The sequence below is a fragment of the Ipomoea nil genome, unplaced genomic scaffold (genome assembly GCF_001879475.1).
Source record: "Ipomoea nil cultivar Tokyo-kokei standard unplaced genomic scaffold, Asagao_1.1 scaffold1026, whole genome shotgun sequence".
Lineage (NCBI taxonomy): Eukaryota > Viridiplantae > Streptophyta > Magnoliopsida > Solanales > Convolvulaceae > Ipomoea > Ipomoea nil.
Window position 1 is genome coordinate 120,606 of NW_017617454.1, and position 13,287 is coordinate 133,892.

General features: G+C 36.3%; 3 protein-coding genes across 8 annotated transcripts; 2 read left to right on the top strand and 1 right to left on the bottom strand.

The window, feature by feature from the left end:
* The first annotated feature begins 274 nt into the window (after positions 1 to 274).
* On the top strand, positions 275 to 4,398 carry LOC109180645 (ribulose-phosphate 3-epimerase, cytoplasmic isoform). Its single transcript, XM_019330343.1, has 8 exons — positions 275 to 550; positions 2,931 to 2,935; positions 3,073 to 3,135; positions 3,230 to 3,336; positions 3,419 to 3,516; positions 3,652 to 3,744; positions 3,828 to 3,869; positions 3,992 to 4,398. The coding sequence occupies exons 1-8, from the start codon at positions 437 to 439 to the stop codon at positions 4,154 to 4,156; spliced, it is 687 nt and encodes a 228-aa protein (XP_019185888.1). The 5' UTR covers positions 275 to 436; the 3' UTR covers positions 4,157 to 4,398.
* A 486-nt stretch (positions 4,399 to 4,884) lies between these two features.
* LOC109180611 (probable adenylate kinase 7, mitochondrial) lies at positions 4,885 to 6,722 on the top strand. The gene is made up of 4 exons (XM_019330294.1): positions 4,885 to 5,303; positions 5,466 to 5,606; positions 5,890 to 6,117; positions 6,344 to 6,722. Exons 1-4 carry the CDS (start codon positions 4,965 to 4,967, stop codon positions 6,494 to 6,496), a joined length of 861 nt encoding a protein of 286 aa, XP_019185839.1. The 5' UTR covers positions 4,885 to 4,964; the 3' UTR covers positions 6,497 to 6,722.
* Positions 6,723 to 6,809: 87 nt separating this feature from the next.
* On the bottom strand, positions 6,810 to 12,528 carry LOC109180610. 6 transcript variants are annotated; one of them, XM_019330288.1, is made up of 10 exons: positions 12,410 to 12,511; positions 12,012 to 12,085; positions 11,010 to 11,809; positions 9,695 to 10,860; positions 9,059 to 9,344; positions 8,653 to 8,877; positions 8,137 to 8,310; positions 7,762 to 7,962; positions 7,544 to 7,657; positions 6,810 to 7,413 (listed from the first exon to the last, which is right to left on the bottom strand). In XM_019330288.1, exons 3-10 carry the CDS (start codon positions 11,727 to 11,729, stop codon positions 7,087 to 7,089), a joined length of 3,213 nt encoding a protein of 1,070 aa, XP_019185833.1. In that variant the 5' UTR covers positions 11,730 to 11,809; positions 12,012 to 12,085; positions 12,410 to 12,511; the 3' UTR covers positions 6,810 to 7,086. The 6 variants fall into 6 exon arrangements, with proteins under 6 accessions (XP_019185833.1, XP_019185834.1, XP_019185837.1 ...); XM_019330289.1 differs by having other exon boundaries at positions 12,389 to 12,511; XM_019330292.1 differs by lacking the exon at positions 12,410 to 12,511 and having other exon boundaries at positions 6,810 to 7,029; positions 7,074 to 7,413; positions 12,012 to 12,164.
* Positions 12,529 to 13,287: the final 759 nt, after the last annotated feature.

Below are 13,287 nucleotides of genomic sequence, written 5' to 3' on the forward strand. Positions count from 1 at the left end.
GTTTTTATATATAGTATAGATTTATAAATATGTATGAAATAATAATAAAAAAATATATAAAAATATTAATGAAGAAAAGGTTTACAGAAATTCTAATAAAGTTATGAAAGTTGATAAGTTTTTAAATATTACTCTATAGTATATTTTTAAAAACTTTTTAAAAATATTAATCAAATACAAATAGACTTTTAAAGTCTTTACAAGTCTAAATTGAGTATTACTAAACTTTTAATATTATTAAAATTCTTTCGAAGTCATTAAAGTCTGATTGAATACACCCCAGACATGATTCTTCAGCTGCCGCGATTTTCTTGTGTTTTCTGTCCTAAGCTCCCAATTTGACTCTCCAAACTACTCTCTCAGAACATTCTTCCCAGCTTTTCCATCTCCGCCGCCACACCGCGCGCTCAAAAAGTTTAGTTCCTAAGCCGTGAGGATGGTGAAGGCCATAATCGCACCGTCGATGCTGTCATCGGACTTCGCCAATCTGGCCTCTGAAGCCGAAAAGATGATCCACTGCGGCGCCGATTGGCTCCATATGGACATCATGGTACTTCTCTACTCAGTTCTATTACCTTATTTCAATACTGGATCTTGCGGTGTTTTTCTTTCCTGTTCCCTCAATTGGTTGACTTAACAAAAAAAATTACAATTTAACCTCAATTGCGTAGTTATTTAACTACAAATTTATTACTTCGTACCTTTCATTTCAAGTCTATTGCCTTTTTTTTTTTTTTTAGATAAGTAGAAGAATCTGAGGGGAAATAAAATTGGAGAAAATAAAATAGAGAAATTTGGAACCCGTTAACTAACCGGAGAATTTGAGAATAAAAAACATTTAGCCATGTTTGGAAGCCAATTTTGGCTTATTTGATCACTATTAATTTTTTGATTTGGTTAAAAAATCAATATGGATAGGCCAATTTTGGCCTATTTGACCACTATTAATTGTTTGATTTAGTTAAAATATCAATACAAATGTTTGGTTAATTAGCTTTTTGCAACTCTAAAAGGCTAAAATTCAAAAAGCTACTTCAAGCAACTTTTTCAATTAGCTTTTTGAAAAAAGAAATTATACCAAACAGCTATCAGCTAACAGCTAATTTACCAAACACTTTTCTACAATCAGCTAATGTTATCAACTATTTATACCCTCTAATTAACACAATCAGCTAATAGCTATCAGCTAACAGCCATTTTACCAAACAGGGCCTATAAGTGTTTAGTTAATTAGCTTTTTATAACTCCAAAATGCTAAAATTTAAAAAGCTTCTCAAAGCAACTTTTTCAATTAAATTTTTTAGAAAAGAAATTATACCACATAGCTATCAGCTAACAACTAATTTACAAAACACCTTTTCTACAATCAACTAATGTTATCAACTAGTTATACCCCAACTAACAGCTAACAACTATTTACCAAACAGGGACAAAATATGTTTCTTAACACAATTTTCAAAATAGTCCAGTTCAGTAAACCTTTTTGGTTTTCATGCTAGAGGTACTTAAATATGTAAGTCACGATTTTTTCATTATTTGATCGGATAAAAAAGAAACTTTGGGATTGCTAGAGATTAAAAAAAAAAAAAAAACTATATAAAGCAATAGAGCCATCATAATATTTTTCAACTTTTCCGAAAGAAGGGTGGCAATTTGGTCATTTACCCATCGTTTTGATAGATCCTATCTTTTTTTCTTTCTTCAATGAAACGTTGTGAAAACTAGAAGCACTTATCAGTTTTGAAAAACTGTTTTCTAAATGAAAAACAGAATCATCTATCATCTGTTTGACTATATATCGCTATAATCACATTCTCATCATTATTTATTTACATATTTATTCATTACTATGATTAGATTCATTATTATCTTCTTTAAATTATCACCCGTTACAAATTATTCACATTATCACAATTAAAACTTGAACATTACACCAAGTTTTAGATTTTGATTGAACTCAATATATTATTGGCTTGATGTTATGTTATATCGTAATACAAGTTTGGTATAGATATTGTGTGTGTGTATATATATATATATATATATATATATATATATATATATATATATATATATATATATATATATATATATATATATATATTTCATTCAAATGAATATATCTAAAATTATTTTAAATATTAGCTCGAAAAATATTAATATTATCTAAACTAAATTTTAGGTGAACTTAATAGGTTATTGGTTCGGATATATATGTTATGTTATATACAAATATAAATTTGGTTTGAATATCAAATCTAAAAATCTTACATATATTAGACTTAAAAGTACAAATTATATTTATTCCATTTAAACTAAATATATCCAAAAATATTTTAAATATAAGGTCTAAAAATCACTCAAAATTACACTTGTTAATTTTATAATGTTAGTCTAAAAAAATAAATTTGAAAAAATGAGTATTTAGTAAACAAGTTTTCTAAGTAGAAAACAGAGAACAATTTACAAGTAAACAGACCCTTGGTGTTTTGGGTGGAAAAAAGAGAGACAGATAGAGAGAAGGGTGAGAAGTGGAGATGGTGCATGCAGTGAGAAGAAGGCAGGAGTTCTATGTGTAATGTGTGTTTTCTTTATCATCTTCCCATTCTATGCAGGAAAAAAAAAACTTGTAGGATACAAGATTATTCTCTCTTATTTTCTGTCACAATCTTTCCCTTGCTTTTTTCTTTCCTGTCTAAACAATAGAAACTAAAAAATTTCCATTCCATTTTCTACCCATCCAAACATAGCATGCATGTTGCATGAAAAAGTGAAGCTTGCATTTTCTATTTTTTATTTTACCATGTGTTGGTGTGATTGTGGAGTTATTCACTTTCTCTTGATACATTTTGACACATTTTAGTTGTTGAGCTACTATCTGGTAAACTTTATATTCATACCATGCTGAAATCATGTTTGTTTCATTGCAGGATGGGTAGGTTGGATTTCTGCTCCATCATGAACACATATCAATTATTTCAAGCAAACAAGTTCTTGTGGATGTGCATAATACCTTTTGTTTGTTATTCTCACTATAACTTAAATTGCTTGCATTTGTTTTTTCTTTTGCAGTCACTTTGTACCAAATCTTACAATTGGTGCTCCAGTAATTGAAAGCCTGAGAAAGCACACAAAGTAACACTTTCATAGATGCCCTGATTTCATTTTATTGCTGAGCAGTTAATTGGTTGTTTACTGACATATACTATTGGATTCAAACGTAACACAGGGCATATTTAGATTGCCACCTCATGGTGACAAATCCTCTTGACTATGTGGAACCATTAGGAAAAGCTGGTGCCTCAGGTTTTACTTTCCATGTTGAGGCATCAAGAGGTGGGATTCTTGGCATCTTTTAAATTGTACTCTGACTGTTTTAGTTGCTTTACTTCCTTTCAACTATAGCTACCCATTTCAGATAATTGGCAGGAACTTGTCCAAAGGATAAAGTCCAAGGGCATGAAACCTGGAGTTTCATTGAAGCCTGGTACACCAATTGAAGAAGTCTATCCTCTGGTATTCATTCTTCCATTATTTCTTTAGTGTGCACTTCTACCAAGTTCACCTATTAAAAAATTGTCTGTTAATTTTCCTTGGAATACTTTGCTGCAAATAAATGTGACAAAGTATACTTGTTTCTATTCTCCATAGCTTGAAGGTGAAAACTCTGTTGAATTGGTTCTGGTGATGACTGTTGAACCTGGGTTTGGGGGACAAAAGTTTATGCCTGAAATGATGCAAAAGGTGCAATGCTTTTTTTTTTTTGGAGGACTGTACATTATCCTCCTTGGTGTATTTGGTATGTAACTTGACTATTTTGGTTTCAGGTACGCGAACTAAGAAAGAAATATCCATCCCTGGATATAGAGGTTAGTCCCCTGACCATGGCAAGTTGCTAGTAATCATGCAGTGTGGTTGTCTAAGGAAATGTTGCAGCAGCTCTGATTTATCCTTTTTGTCACGAGGTTAAAGTTGTTAATTGGTATTGCAGGTGGATGGTGGTTTAGGGCCTTCAACCATTGAAATGGCTGCTTCAGCAGGAGCAAACTGCATCGTCGCAGGAAGTTCAGTGTTTGGAGCTCCAGACCCAGCACATGTGATATCAGTATTGCGAAACAGTGTAGACGGAGCTCAGAAAGGCAGCAGTAGTATCTGAGGCAGGCAAGGCCTCCCTGTTGCTATATTGTTTCCTCCGGGTTTTGTCAAGGAATTGAATTCTTGTTGTACCAGGGAATAATAATATTAAAAAAAAACAATCACACAAACAAACTTTTTAGCACACTCTCGTGTCATGCTTGTTACTGAGATTACATCAACAATTAGGTGGGACTTGAAAGTCTGATAATGTATGGATGGATGTAATAAAAGTGAAGCCATTACCTGGGTATTTTTGTTTTATGTTTTCAGTACGCACCATAATTCTTGTATTTTTACTCGAGTTCTTAGTTTTGGATCCCACCGACCGACCTGTATTCGGTGCAAAATTGAATAATGCTCAATACATGTACATTTTTCTAGATGTTTTGTTGGGTCGGAGCATGGGGCTATTGAGGTTGGATTGAGAACAATTATTTTGAATTAATCAAAATTTGATTTGGTGGGATGATAGGTACTTCATACTTGTGTTTTGATTAGGGAGGGAGTATTTATTTACTTAACATTAGCATTTATTTAGCAGTAGTGTGGAATAAACGGCGAGTGACTCGGACCAAACCGATTAACCTACCATTTGGCAACATACGTAGTTTTGGACCACACGCTCTCTAATTTGTTTCCGCTAAAAGTAAAACGTCTTCCTAATCAGCGGGACCCACATTCAGCGGAACCCCACCCAACACCTGGCAGCCACTCCCTCAAAACCTCTCCGTAAATTCCTTCTCATTTCCTGTCTCTAAAACCTCCGCCCCCACACTCCTTGGAAACCCTCTTTAGGCGGCGCCTCTCTCCTCTCTTGCCCGTGCTCCATGGCCATGGCCTTACTCAGCCGCATCAGACTCGCTGCGCGATTGTCGTGCCCAATCAACCGGGCCTATGGATCTGCTGCCGCCGTTCAGCTCGATTACGACTTCGATTATTACGATAACCAAGACAACGACGCCGGAATTTATTCCTCCAACCGGATCATGGAGGATTCTGATGGATTGGTGCCGGGAAGAGGAGTTCAGTGGGTGATCATAGGTGACCCCATGGCAAAGAGAAACGTCTATGCTCAGTGGCTCTCCAAGCTTCTGGATGTTCCCCACATTTCCATGGGCTCTCTCGTCCGTCAAGAACTCCACCCTCATTCTTCTCTTCACAACCAGGTCTATTTACTTTTTACGAAAATCCAACAACTATCCACTCGAGAAGGAATTTTTATTTTCTTTTATTTTTTCTATGCCTCTAGTCATTTTATTCTTTAATTAAATCCTGCTGCAATATAACAGGCTTTTATCTAAAAAAACCAAGGGTTTCTTTTATTGCAGATAGCAGGTGCTGTAAATGAGGGGAAGCTAGTTCCGGCAGAAGTAATTTTTAGGCTGTTGTCAAAGAGACTGGAAGAAGGGTACTGCAGGGGTGAAAATGGTTTCATTTTGGATGGGATCCCTCGAACTAAGGTTCAAGCTGTAAGTATTCTTCCTCTTAATGATATCTATTAGCATTACAGTTGTATTTGAAATGATGTGGTAAAAAAGCTTGTAAATTGTTGTTATTGTGATTGTTTGACTACTCAATCAACCTCCAAAGTTGTTAATGACATAATAATATATTTACCATATATAGAAACACAGAATTTTAATTTTGGTACATTCAGAATATGTTTACAGATGCTCTTTTTAGTCTTTTATAGGAATGATTTGATGTTAATACCATATTAAGTGATGTCCTGGTATTTTTTGTTCCCTGCAGGAAATCCTGGACCAAGTTGTGGCCATAGACCTGGTTCTGAATCTCAAGTGCCAAGATGATTCCATGGTGAAGAAATGTGCAAATAGTGGGATCCATCCATGTCAAGAATTTCTCTGCATGACTGCCTCTAAATTTGATCTTGGTCCACAGCCAGATGATGGTAATTTGAAGTTTACCAATTATTCAGATGGTGTGTGGAGGGAGAAATTGCGTGTATATGCTGAGCAGGTACCTTTCTGATGTTCCTGAATTGGGGATATGCATTTTTTTTTTAATTTAAAAAACCTGTTATTTTGACAATCCATTTGGATTAAACACATCATTTCAGCAATTCAGCATCATTAGTTTTATTAGTGCTTATCATATTCGGAGTAATTATCAATAGGGTGGTGGCTTTATAATGTCCTGTCATAACAGCTGACTGTTTGTTTTGTTCTTGTTTTCCCTGTTTTAGAGCCAACCATTAGAAGAATACTACAGGAAACAGAGGAAGCTCTTGGACTTTCAAGTGTCTGGGGCACCAGGAGAAACATGGCAAGGCCTCCTGGCTGCTTTGCATCTGGAGCACATGAATGTTGTCAGTTCTTCACAGAAGTTGACTGCTTGATGCTGATTGAATTCAACTCAGTAATTAGTATAGGCATACTACCGAGTGTATTATAGCTAAAAAATTTTGCGGGACAATACAATTTTGTTTTCATTTTTGTTTGCCAAGTGTGTACAAGTAGCAAAGAGCCAGAGTAGTAGAGAAACTAGCATTATTGACTATGATGTATGTTCAACACTTCTTTATGCTCCTTTCTCTTGGTGTTGATTTCATATTTTGATAATGATATGTGGAAATGTGAAAGGTGTAACATGAGTTGAGTTCGTTTTCTCTCAGAATTAGAGCTGCTGATCTTTTACCCACAGTCTTGGTATTTTGCATAAAAAGATAGGAGGAACCATTTAGTTAATTTTACAGGACAATATTATATACGTAGAGGACTGTCATAGTTAACTTTACATTATGCCATGCTTCTCACTTTCCACACAACATGCAAATTGCTTTTATTAACTAAAGAAAGAGAAGCCTTACTACATTAAAATCTAACTACATTTGGAGAAAGCCTATGGTTAATTCCTCTACTTATGTAGTGGCACCTTCTACCACTAGAGTGAAAGATGCAAATCAAATGGCTATAATCCATTTGCTTATTACTCAGCACTTGTCCATACCTCCCGAAGGAGTTGATACCTGACAGCATTACGATTCGCACTTCCTCTTGATATCGAACTGGGGTTTGCCAAAGACACTGTTTCGTTCGTGCAACCAGTTAAGATGAAACTCAAAGGTGAGTCCAATTCATCTAATTCATCGTCACTCATACAAGATTTATTGAGCAGTGAAGATTGAATACTTCTCAAACCACTGACACCATCAAAGAAATCAGTAACCGAAGCTGCTGAAGGTGGCACATATTGTATTGGAGCAGCTGGGTAAGGTAAGTTCATCACAGTTTCTTCCTCTACCTCAAAGTGATCCTAAAATCACAGAGAAACACATGAAATAAGACCTGAACGCTGGAAACATATTCACTAAAACTTCATGCACTGATTTTCCAGAAGGAAAAGTAAGTTTAATCTTAAAAAAAGAACCCCCAAAAATCATCACCTCTGAAGTGAGGTCTTCAAGGACAACATCAGGTATTGGGTCTGGGCAGAATTCATCAGGGACAAAAGCATCAAGAACCCTTCTTATCAATGGAGGACCAAACATAGGGCACACCTGCACATTTAAGAGTTTTTGACAGTATATTGTAAGTCAGAATATTGGCATTCCTTGTGCAGAGAAAGCATCAACTTTACAAGTTTCAAGGTTCATGGTCACACCTCTTTTCTGATTGCACTACTTAGTAGCATATCCTTTGGAAGCATCATGAGGTCACTCAATGCATTGAGAAGATGGAAAGGCTTAAAGGATGCACCGTTTTCTCTTCTGTCATTAATATCTTCAACATTATTCTCATCCTCAGGTAAGCAACCATCATCAATATCAAATAGATCAGTCAGCCATCTCAACCAATTCCCAATCTGAATATAAAATAGGACAAAAGATTGTTTCCAAATTGATCTCATTGGTTTAAGAAGATTTTCTTCCTTAAACAAAACCTGGTGGGGGGTGGGGGGGGGGGGGGTAGGGGGGCTGGAACACGGCTCTATATCATGTCTATATTGTGCATAACATTGGTGGAAAAATTCACTCACCACATTTTTCATTTGTGCACCAGCCCCAAAGCTAGCTTTTCCAGTGGAAATTGGCAAAACCCTAGCATCACTAATAGGGTCAGATACAGGATCTGCTGGGATCTCATCAGCAGACTCTCTAAGTATAGCATTGAACATAGCCACATCCAACCTAGCCACACATTGCTCCATGATCTGATTATTAAGAGGAAATTTCCACAAATTAACAGGTTTAACCGTTGTACATGTGGAAAAATGTGCACTAAGGGGTGGAATCATCATTCAAATAGATAATAAAATCAAACTACAAAAATGAGAAGCTTGATTCATGTCATGCAGTAGGGTAAAATTGGTAGGTACAGTAATGACACTATGCAAGCTTTGCTCTTTGTTTAATTGAATTATATATTTCCTCCTATGCATCTCATGTCAGTATGTAGTAGTGCAAGGTTACCCATACAATTACAAACAAAAAGAAGCATGTTGACAAAACTAGAACATGTGCTTTATAGGATGAGAAATCGAGCATATAGATACCAGTTTAGAAAGAAGATGCAGACATCCACACTCATTCCCTCTAGCTCGAACAGGACAAATCTTTTCACAGGCATCCCTGAAGGCCTTTTTCCAAAGCTCCAAAGAAAATTTTCCTTGATCTTCATCACCTGAACTAGAAGTTCTTTGATAGATTTTGCTTATCTCAGACTCCATGCTTCTACTTAATGCCTTGGCAGAACCAGGCTGCATATGTAGAGTGAAAGTCTGGAAGAAGCAATATCATTCAGTTCTAATACTTGGGATTACTTTAGGTTCAAAGAAATGGCACTTTTAGAGTATATATGAATCCTTTGCAAAAACAATCTCAAATAAAGTTGCATTGCTTATCTAAAAACCAATATATCTGTCTGTGTGTGCCATGTGAGTGTTTAAGAGAGAGAAAGACCTGCCACCAAATAGACTCAACTATTCGAGAGAAGATCCAAGCTTCAACTTTTTCAAGCTCTCTGATAAATGTATGAGGGACCTCCCATTCTTCATAACTCCCATGAAGGTTGCTTCCAAGACTCTTGTTGGGAAAGAACAGCCACTTAGGTGGAGATGACTTCTTTTTTATCTCAAACATGGTCTTTTCAATTATAGATTCAGAATAAAGAGGAAATTGCTGCTTCTCAAAGAATTCGCTTAAAGTAGCTCTCAGCATAACACAATTTGACAACCAGAATGTCAATCTGTCCTTAGAAATGAGAAAATCAGATCACTGTGAGGAAAACTTCTTTCCAGTGCATCCAGAATAAATTTCATGATCACAAGGCATAAGATTGACAAGCTGTTTAATTCTAATGGCCTCAAAGGTTGCTGGGTGCTATGAGTATCAGGAATTCTCTATATGATAAAAAGTTTTGAGTGGGCATTCAAAAGAAATCCATCATATTGTTATTTTAGAAGCAAACTCCTCTAATAAAATTATTATTCAATGATTAAGAGAAAAAGTATAAACAATTAGACAGTTTCATAGCACTTACGGGTTAGAGACTAGAGCTTAGTTAGAGAATGGAAAGAATAGTCATCAAAGCAGTACCTGGGAACATCGTTTCCACATGCTTTTGAGACCAAAATCAATCCAGAGATGGCACTTTTAGCTGCACTTCCTCTCCTTAACACGGAATTTTCTTTACAGGCATGAAGATAAAACCTAGATAGACGTCGAGCTGGAGCATGGACCTTATTTAAGGAACTTCCATGCTCTGCAACCACAGAGTACAGACCCACCTCAATAGCAGCAGCTTCTCTCAGCTCTCCTTCAAGCATCTGTACCCTTTCCTTCAACTTTTGGATTTTACTTTCTAGGACGATGTCCGTTGTTTCCATTGAACAAAACTTAGCACCATTCCCCGTGAAACCTCCAGTGCCACTCTGAGTGTTGTGTGAGACAAATTGATTACTTCCAGGAGATCCATTACCTCTATTTGATTTTCCCATAGACCGTACAGACTTCACATACTTAAATCTCTCATTGTTGGGGGCAATACTCTTTGTTCCTAAACTTTCTCTACAATAAGAAATTGCATTATTTTCTTCTAATGCTTGCTTTATGGTATCATCTTGTAAAGAAATATTTACTGGCTCATCATCTGAGCCTTTCCCTTCATCTATTATGACTTCTTCATCATTAACCCAGTTTACTATTACTAGTTCTTGTGCAATTCCTTGATGATCCTCTCTGTTTCTACCCACAGCTAAACCATTACTGTCAACATCAGTTCTTGCAGCCTCCTGTGTAAGTTTTACACAGGGGGTGAGCATGTTCTCATCAATCTCTGCATTGATGTTATTGCCAACAGAGTTCAAGAGGCTTGTATTATAATCTATGTTTACATGTGAAGCTGAATAGGCTTCATCAGCTGGGTAGGTGCTACATGCGCTTATATTAGTACTTTGTTCACTGGGTTTGTGACTCCTATTATCATCATTGATCACTTCAACCTCAAAACCCTTTGCTTGATCTTCGTGGCTGGATTTCAGATCAGTATTCTTCTTATAAGGAGTTGCAGATTGAATAGTGATGTGGGTTTCAACTTTCCTTGAGATCCATGCTAGATCAGATGACAAATCTTTTGACTGGGAGCAAGATGAGCTCATTCTCAAACTCACAAGTGGTTGATCCCTTGCTTTCTTCTCATCTTTATTTTCAATTTTTTGCTCTTCTTCTTTAGCGGGGATATTTTTCACAAGCTCAGATCCATTCTGCAACAATTTGCCAATTATTTTCTATCAGATTATGTTAATGGGGTTTGTGAAATGAGATAATACAACCACATATAGTACGTGATTTACTAATTGCACAATTAGTCCCATGAGCAGAAAAATAATGAAACAAAAAGCAAGCAATGTACCTCCTTCTGGGGTGAACTGCAGTTTGATTCAGCAGCAGAATAAGTAAATGGCAATGATGAGTGTGAGGAGAGATCATCGTCTGTGAAAGAGGCAGTCTCAGCTTCCTCTGCATATTCTTCACTCATCAATGTAGAAACAGATTCAGTAACATTCCTGTCCAATGATGCTTCTTCTCTCATTAAGCCATCACTTAACAATGACCTCATCTGAACCTTCTCAACTGGCTGAATTTTAAGGAAGATGAAAGGTTGTGCAGTGTTCCTATAGCTCCGCTTGCAGTTAATGGGGGCACTTATACTCATTCTTGCTTTTATAATCCCATAAACTGCCAGATCTACAGTGGCAGTTCCTAACAGCTGACCCTTTGCCATCTTATCATGTCGTGGTTCATATAAACTGAAGTGGATGCAATTTTTGTGGAAGGTATCCACATTCCCTCCTCCTCCTCCTTTAACGGAAATTTCCCTTGTTAGTATGACTGGAAGTCTAAAAGACTCGTTGAATTCAATTCTTCCATCAGAGCCAATTCCTAGTGATGGGACAACTTGATTAGTGGAACCTGCATTGTTCCTGTCGCCATGTTCCCATTGAATGAGAACAGCTTTGAGTGTCCTGAGTGACTGAGAGGGAGGCCAAGGCTTAATCTCGTGAATGTGGATTAGATAATGAGCCTGAACTGAGGGGCTCCTATGAGTTTTGGCCCTCAGTCCTAGAACCATGGTTGCAAATTAAATATTCAGCTGAACCAAGCCAAGCCAGATAAAACAGAAAAAATCAATCTCCCTTGTAAGGGCTGGACCTGTTTTCACAATTAAGCAAAGATTAGGCAAATTTATTCTCACTTTCTTAAGTGCAACATCATCAAATCATCATTCATCATCAAGTAAAAAGGACAGTAGCCATTTTAAGCAAGTAGAATTAATTCCAATATTAATTGATTCCACTTGCTTGACATAGAACGAACGTACTCATGTTTTTTGCAATAATTCATGGGGCCTTGCCTTAATTTCCAGCTCCCAGCAATTGCGTATGCTTTTTTAGCCAAAGCTACCAAGAGTGAAGCCACTCACTCCATCTTTCGCAATACATAATCCCAGACATTATTAATAATAATATAATAAAAAAGGAATTTTATTGAATTCACGAAATGGAAAAAGAAATAGAAAGCAAAAAAGTTTAGGAAGGAAATTATGGTAAAATAGAGGAGTTAGAGCAAAAGAGAGAGAGGCAGAGAGCAATGATAAACAGCAGATAGATCCAGAAACCAGCACTGAAACCAACCAACCAACCAGCTACATCACAATCCCAATACATATATATATGCAGGCACAATGTGAAAACTTCAGACAAGACATTAAAGAACGAACATTATACATACTGTCTTAATTAAGATACTTACTGGAGACGTTGAGCGAGCTAGCTACCTTTCAACACAATTTAGTCGTAACTTACGAACACGTATGTATGACTATAAGAAACGCAGTAAGAGAGAGAGAGAGAGAGAGAGGGATGGAGAGGGAGAATCTGAGTGAACCTAACAGATTACAGAATTGGACATTGGACATTGGACATATATAAAAAGAACAAAATTGGTGGGAATTTGGATAAAGTAAATTTTTTTAATTAATGCACAGAAAATAATAAGGCCGAGTCATGATACGGAGTACGTAAGTACATTTTAATAGCGCCAACTGAACTTTTCTTATAAGTTAATAATGTTTAATTAATTAATGCCAAGAACAGTATGAGCATGACAATGGTTGGATTCCGATTCAGTCCAGGCACTAAAATCCAAATATATATTAATTATAATAAACCTTTTTTACGCCCACGAGACCATGTATAGTAGTATAGTACAGTCCTTTATGCTTTTGGTGTGGCCATAAGTTTTTTGAGGTTACAACATGCTTTGTGTACAGTCACTTCCTACAACAAACTAACCTACCTACCTATTCCAAACAAAATTATATCATTGTTAGTTGTTGCTCGTGATGCCTTGCAACAAATCTTAACTATATTATTAGTGTTATTATTCGATTGTAAAATTACGTTGCATTTTACGTTGTTTGTATTTTGAAACTTCAAAATGTCGCATCGATCTCGCAACAGATTAGACAAACGGCCAGTGCATCCATCTAATTTTCCTCTCATCCGCCGGATAGGACCCGCACAACAACCTTAACTCCAAACTCTCAACATACATTTTCTTTTGGGCATGTGGGTGAGATTAATAACGATAGAAGCAATATAACCAAAAAATACATAATTCATCGAATA

What these genes read in the sequence shown, in the direction of transcription:
- LOC109180645 (XM_019330343.1), top strand. Translation starts at nt 437, where the DNA reads ATGGTGAAGGCCATAATCGCACCGTCGATGCTGTCATCGGACTTCGCC. An exon ending in AGCCTGAGAAAGCACACAAA is followed by an intron (nt 3,136 to 3,229) that starts GTAACACTTTCA and finishes AACGTAACACAG; the next exon opens with GGCATATTTAGATTGCCACC. An exon ending in ATCCATCCCTGGATATAGAG is followed by an intron (nt 3,870 to 3,991) that starts GTTAGTCCCCTG and finishes TTGGTATTGCAG; the next exon opens with GTGGATGGTGGTTTAGGGCC.
- LOC109180610 (XM_019330290.1), bottom strand. Translation starts at nt 11,729, where the DNA reads ATGGTTCTAGGACTGAGGGCCAAAACTCATAGGAGCCCCTCAGTTCAG. An exon ending in GTGCACAAATGAAAAATGTG is followed by an intron (nt 7,963 to 8,136) that starts GTGAGTGAATTT and finishes TTTTATATTCAG; the next exon opens with ATTGGGAATTGGTTGAGATG. An exon ending in GTAGTGCAATCAGAAAAGAG is followed by an intron (nt 7,658 to 7,761) that starts GTGTGACCATGA and finishes TTAAATGTGCAG; the next exon opens with GTGTGCCCTATGTTTGGTCC.
- LOC109180611 (XM_019330294.1), top strand. Translation starts at nt 4,965, where the DNA reads ATGGCCATGGCCTTACTCAGCCGCATCAGACTCGCTGCGCGATTGTCG. An exon ending in ATTCTTCTCTTCACAACCAG is followed by an intron (nt 5,304 to 5,465) that starts GTCTATTTACTT and finishes CTTTTATTGCAG; the next exon opens with ATAGCAGGTGCTGTAAATGA. An exon ending in CTCGAACTAAGGTTCAAGCT is followed by an intron (nt 5,607 to 5,889) that starts GTAAGTATTCTT and finishes TGTTCCCTGCAG; the next exon opens with GAAATCCTGGACCAAGTTGT.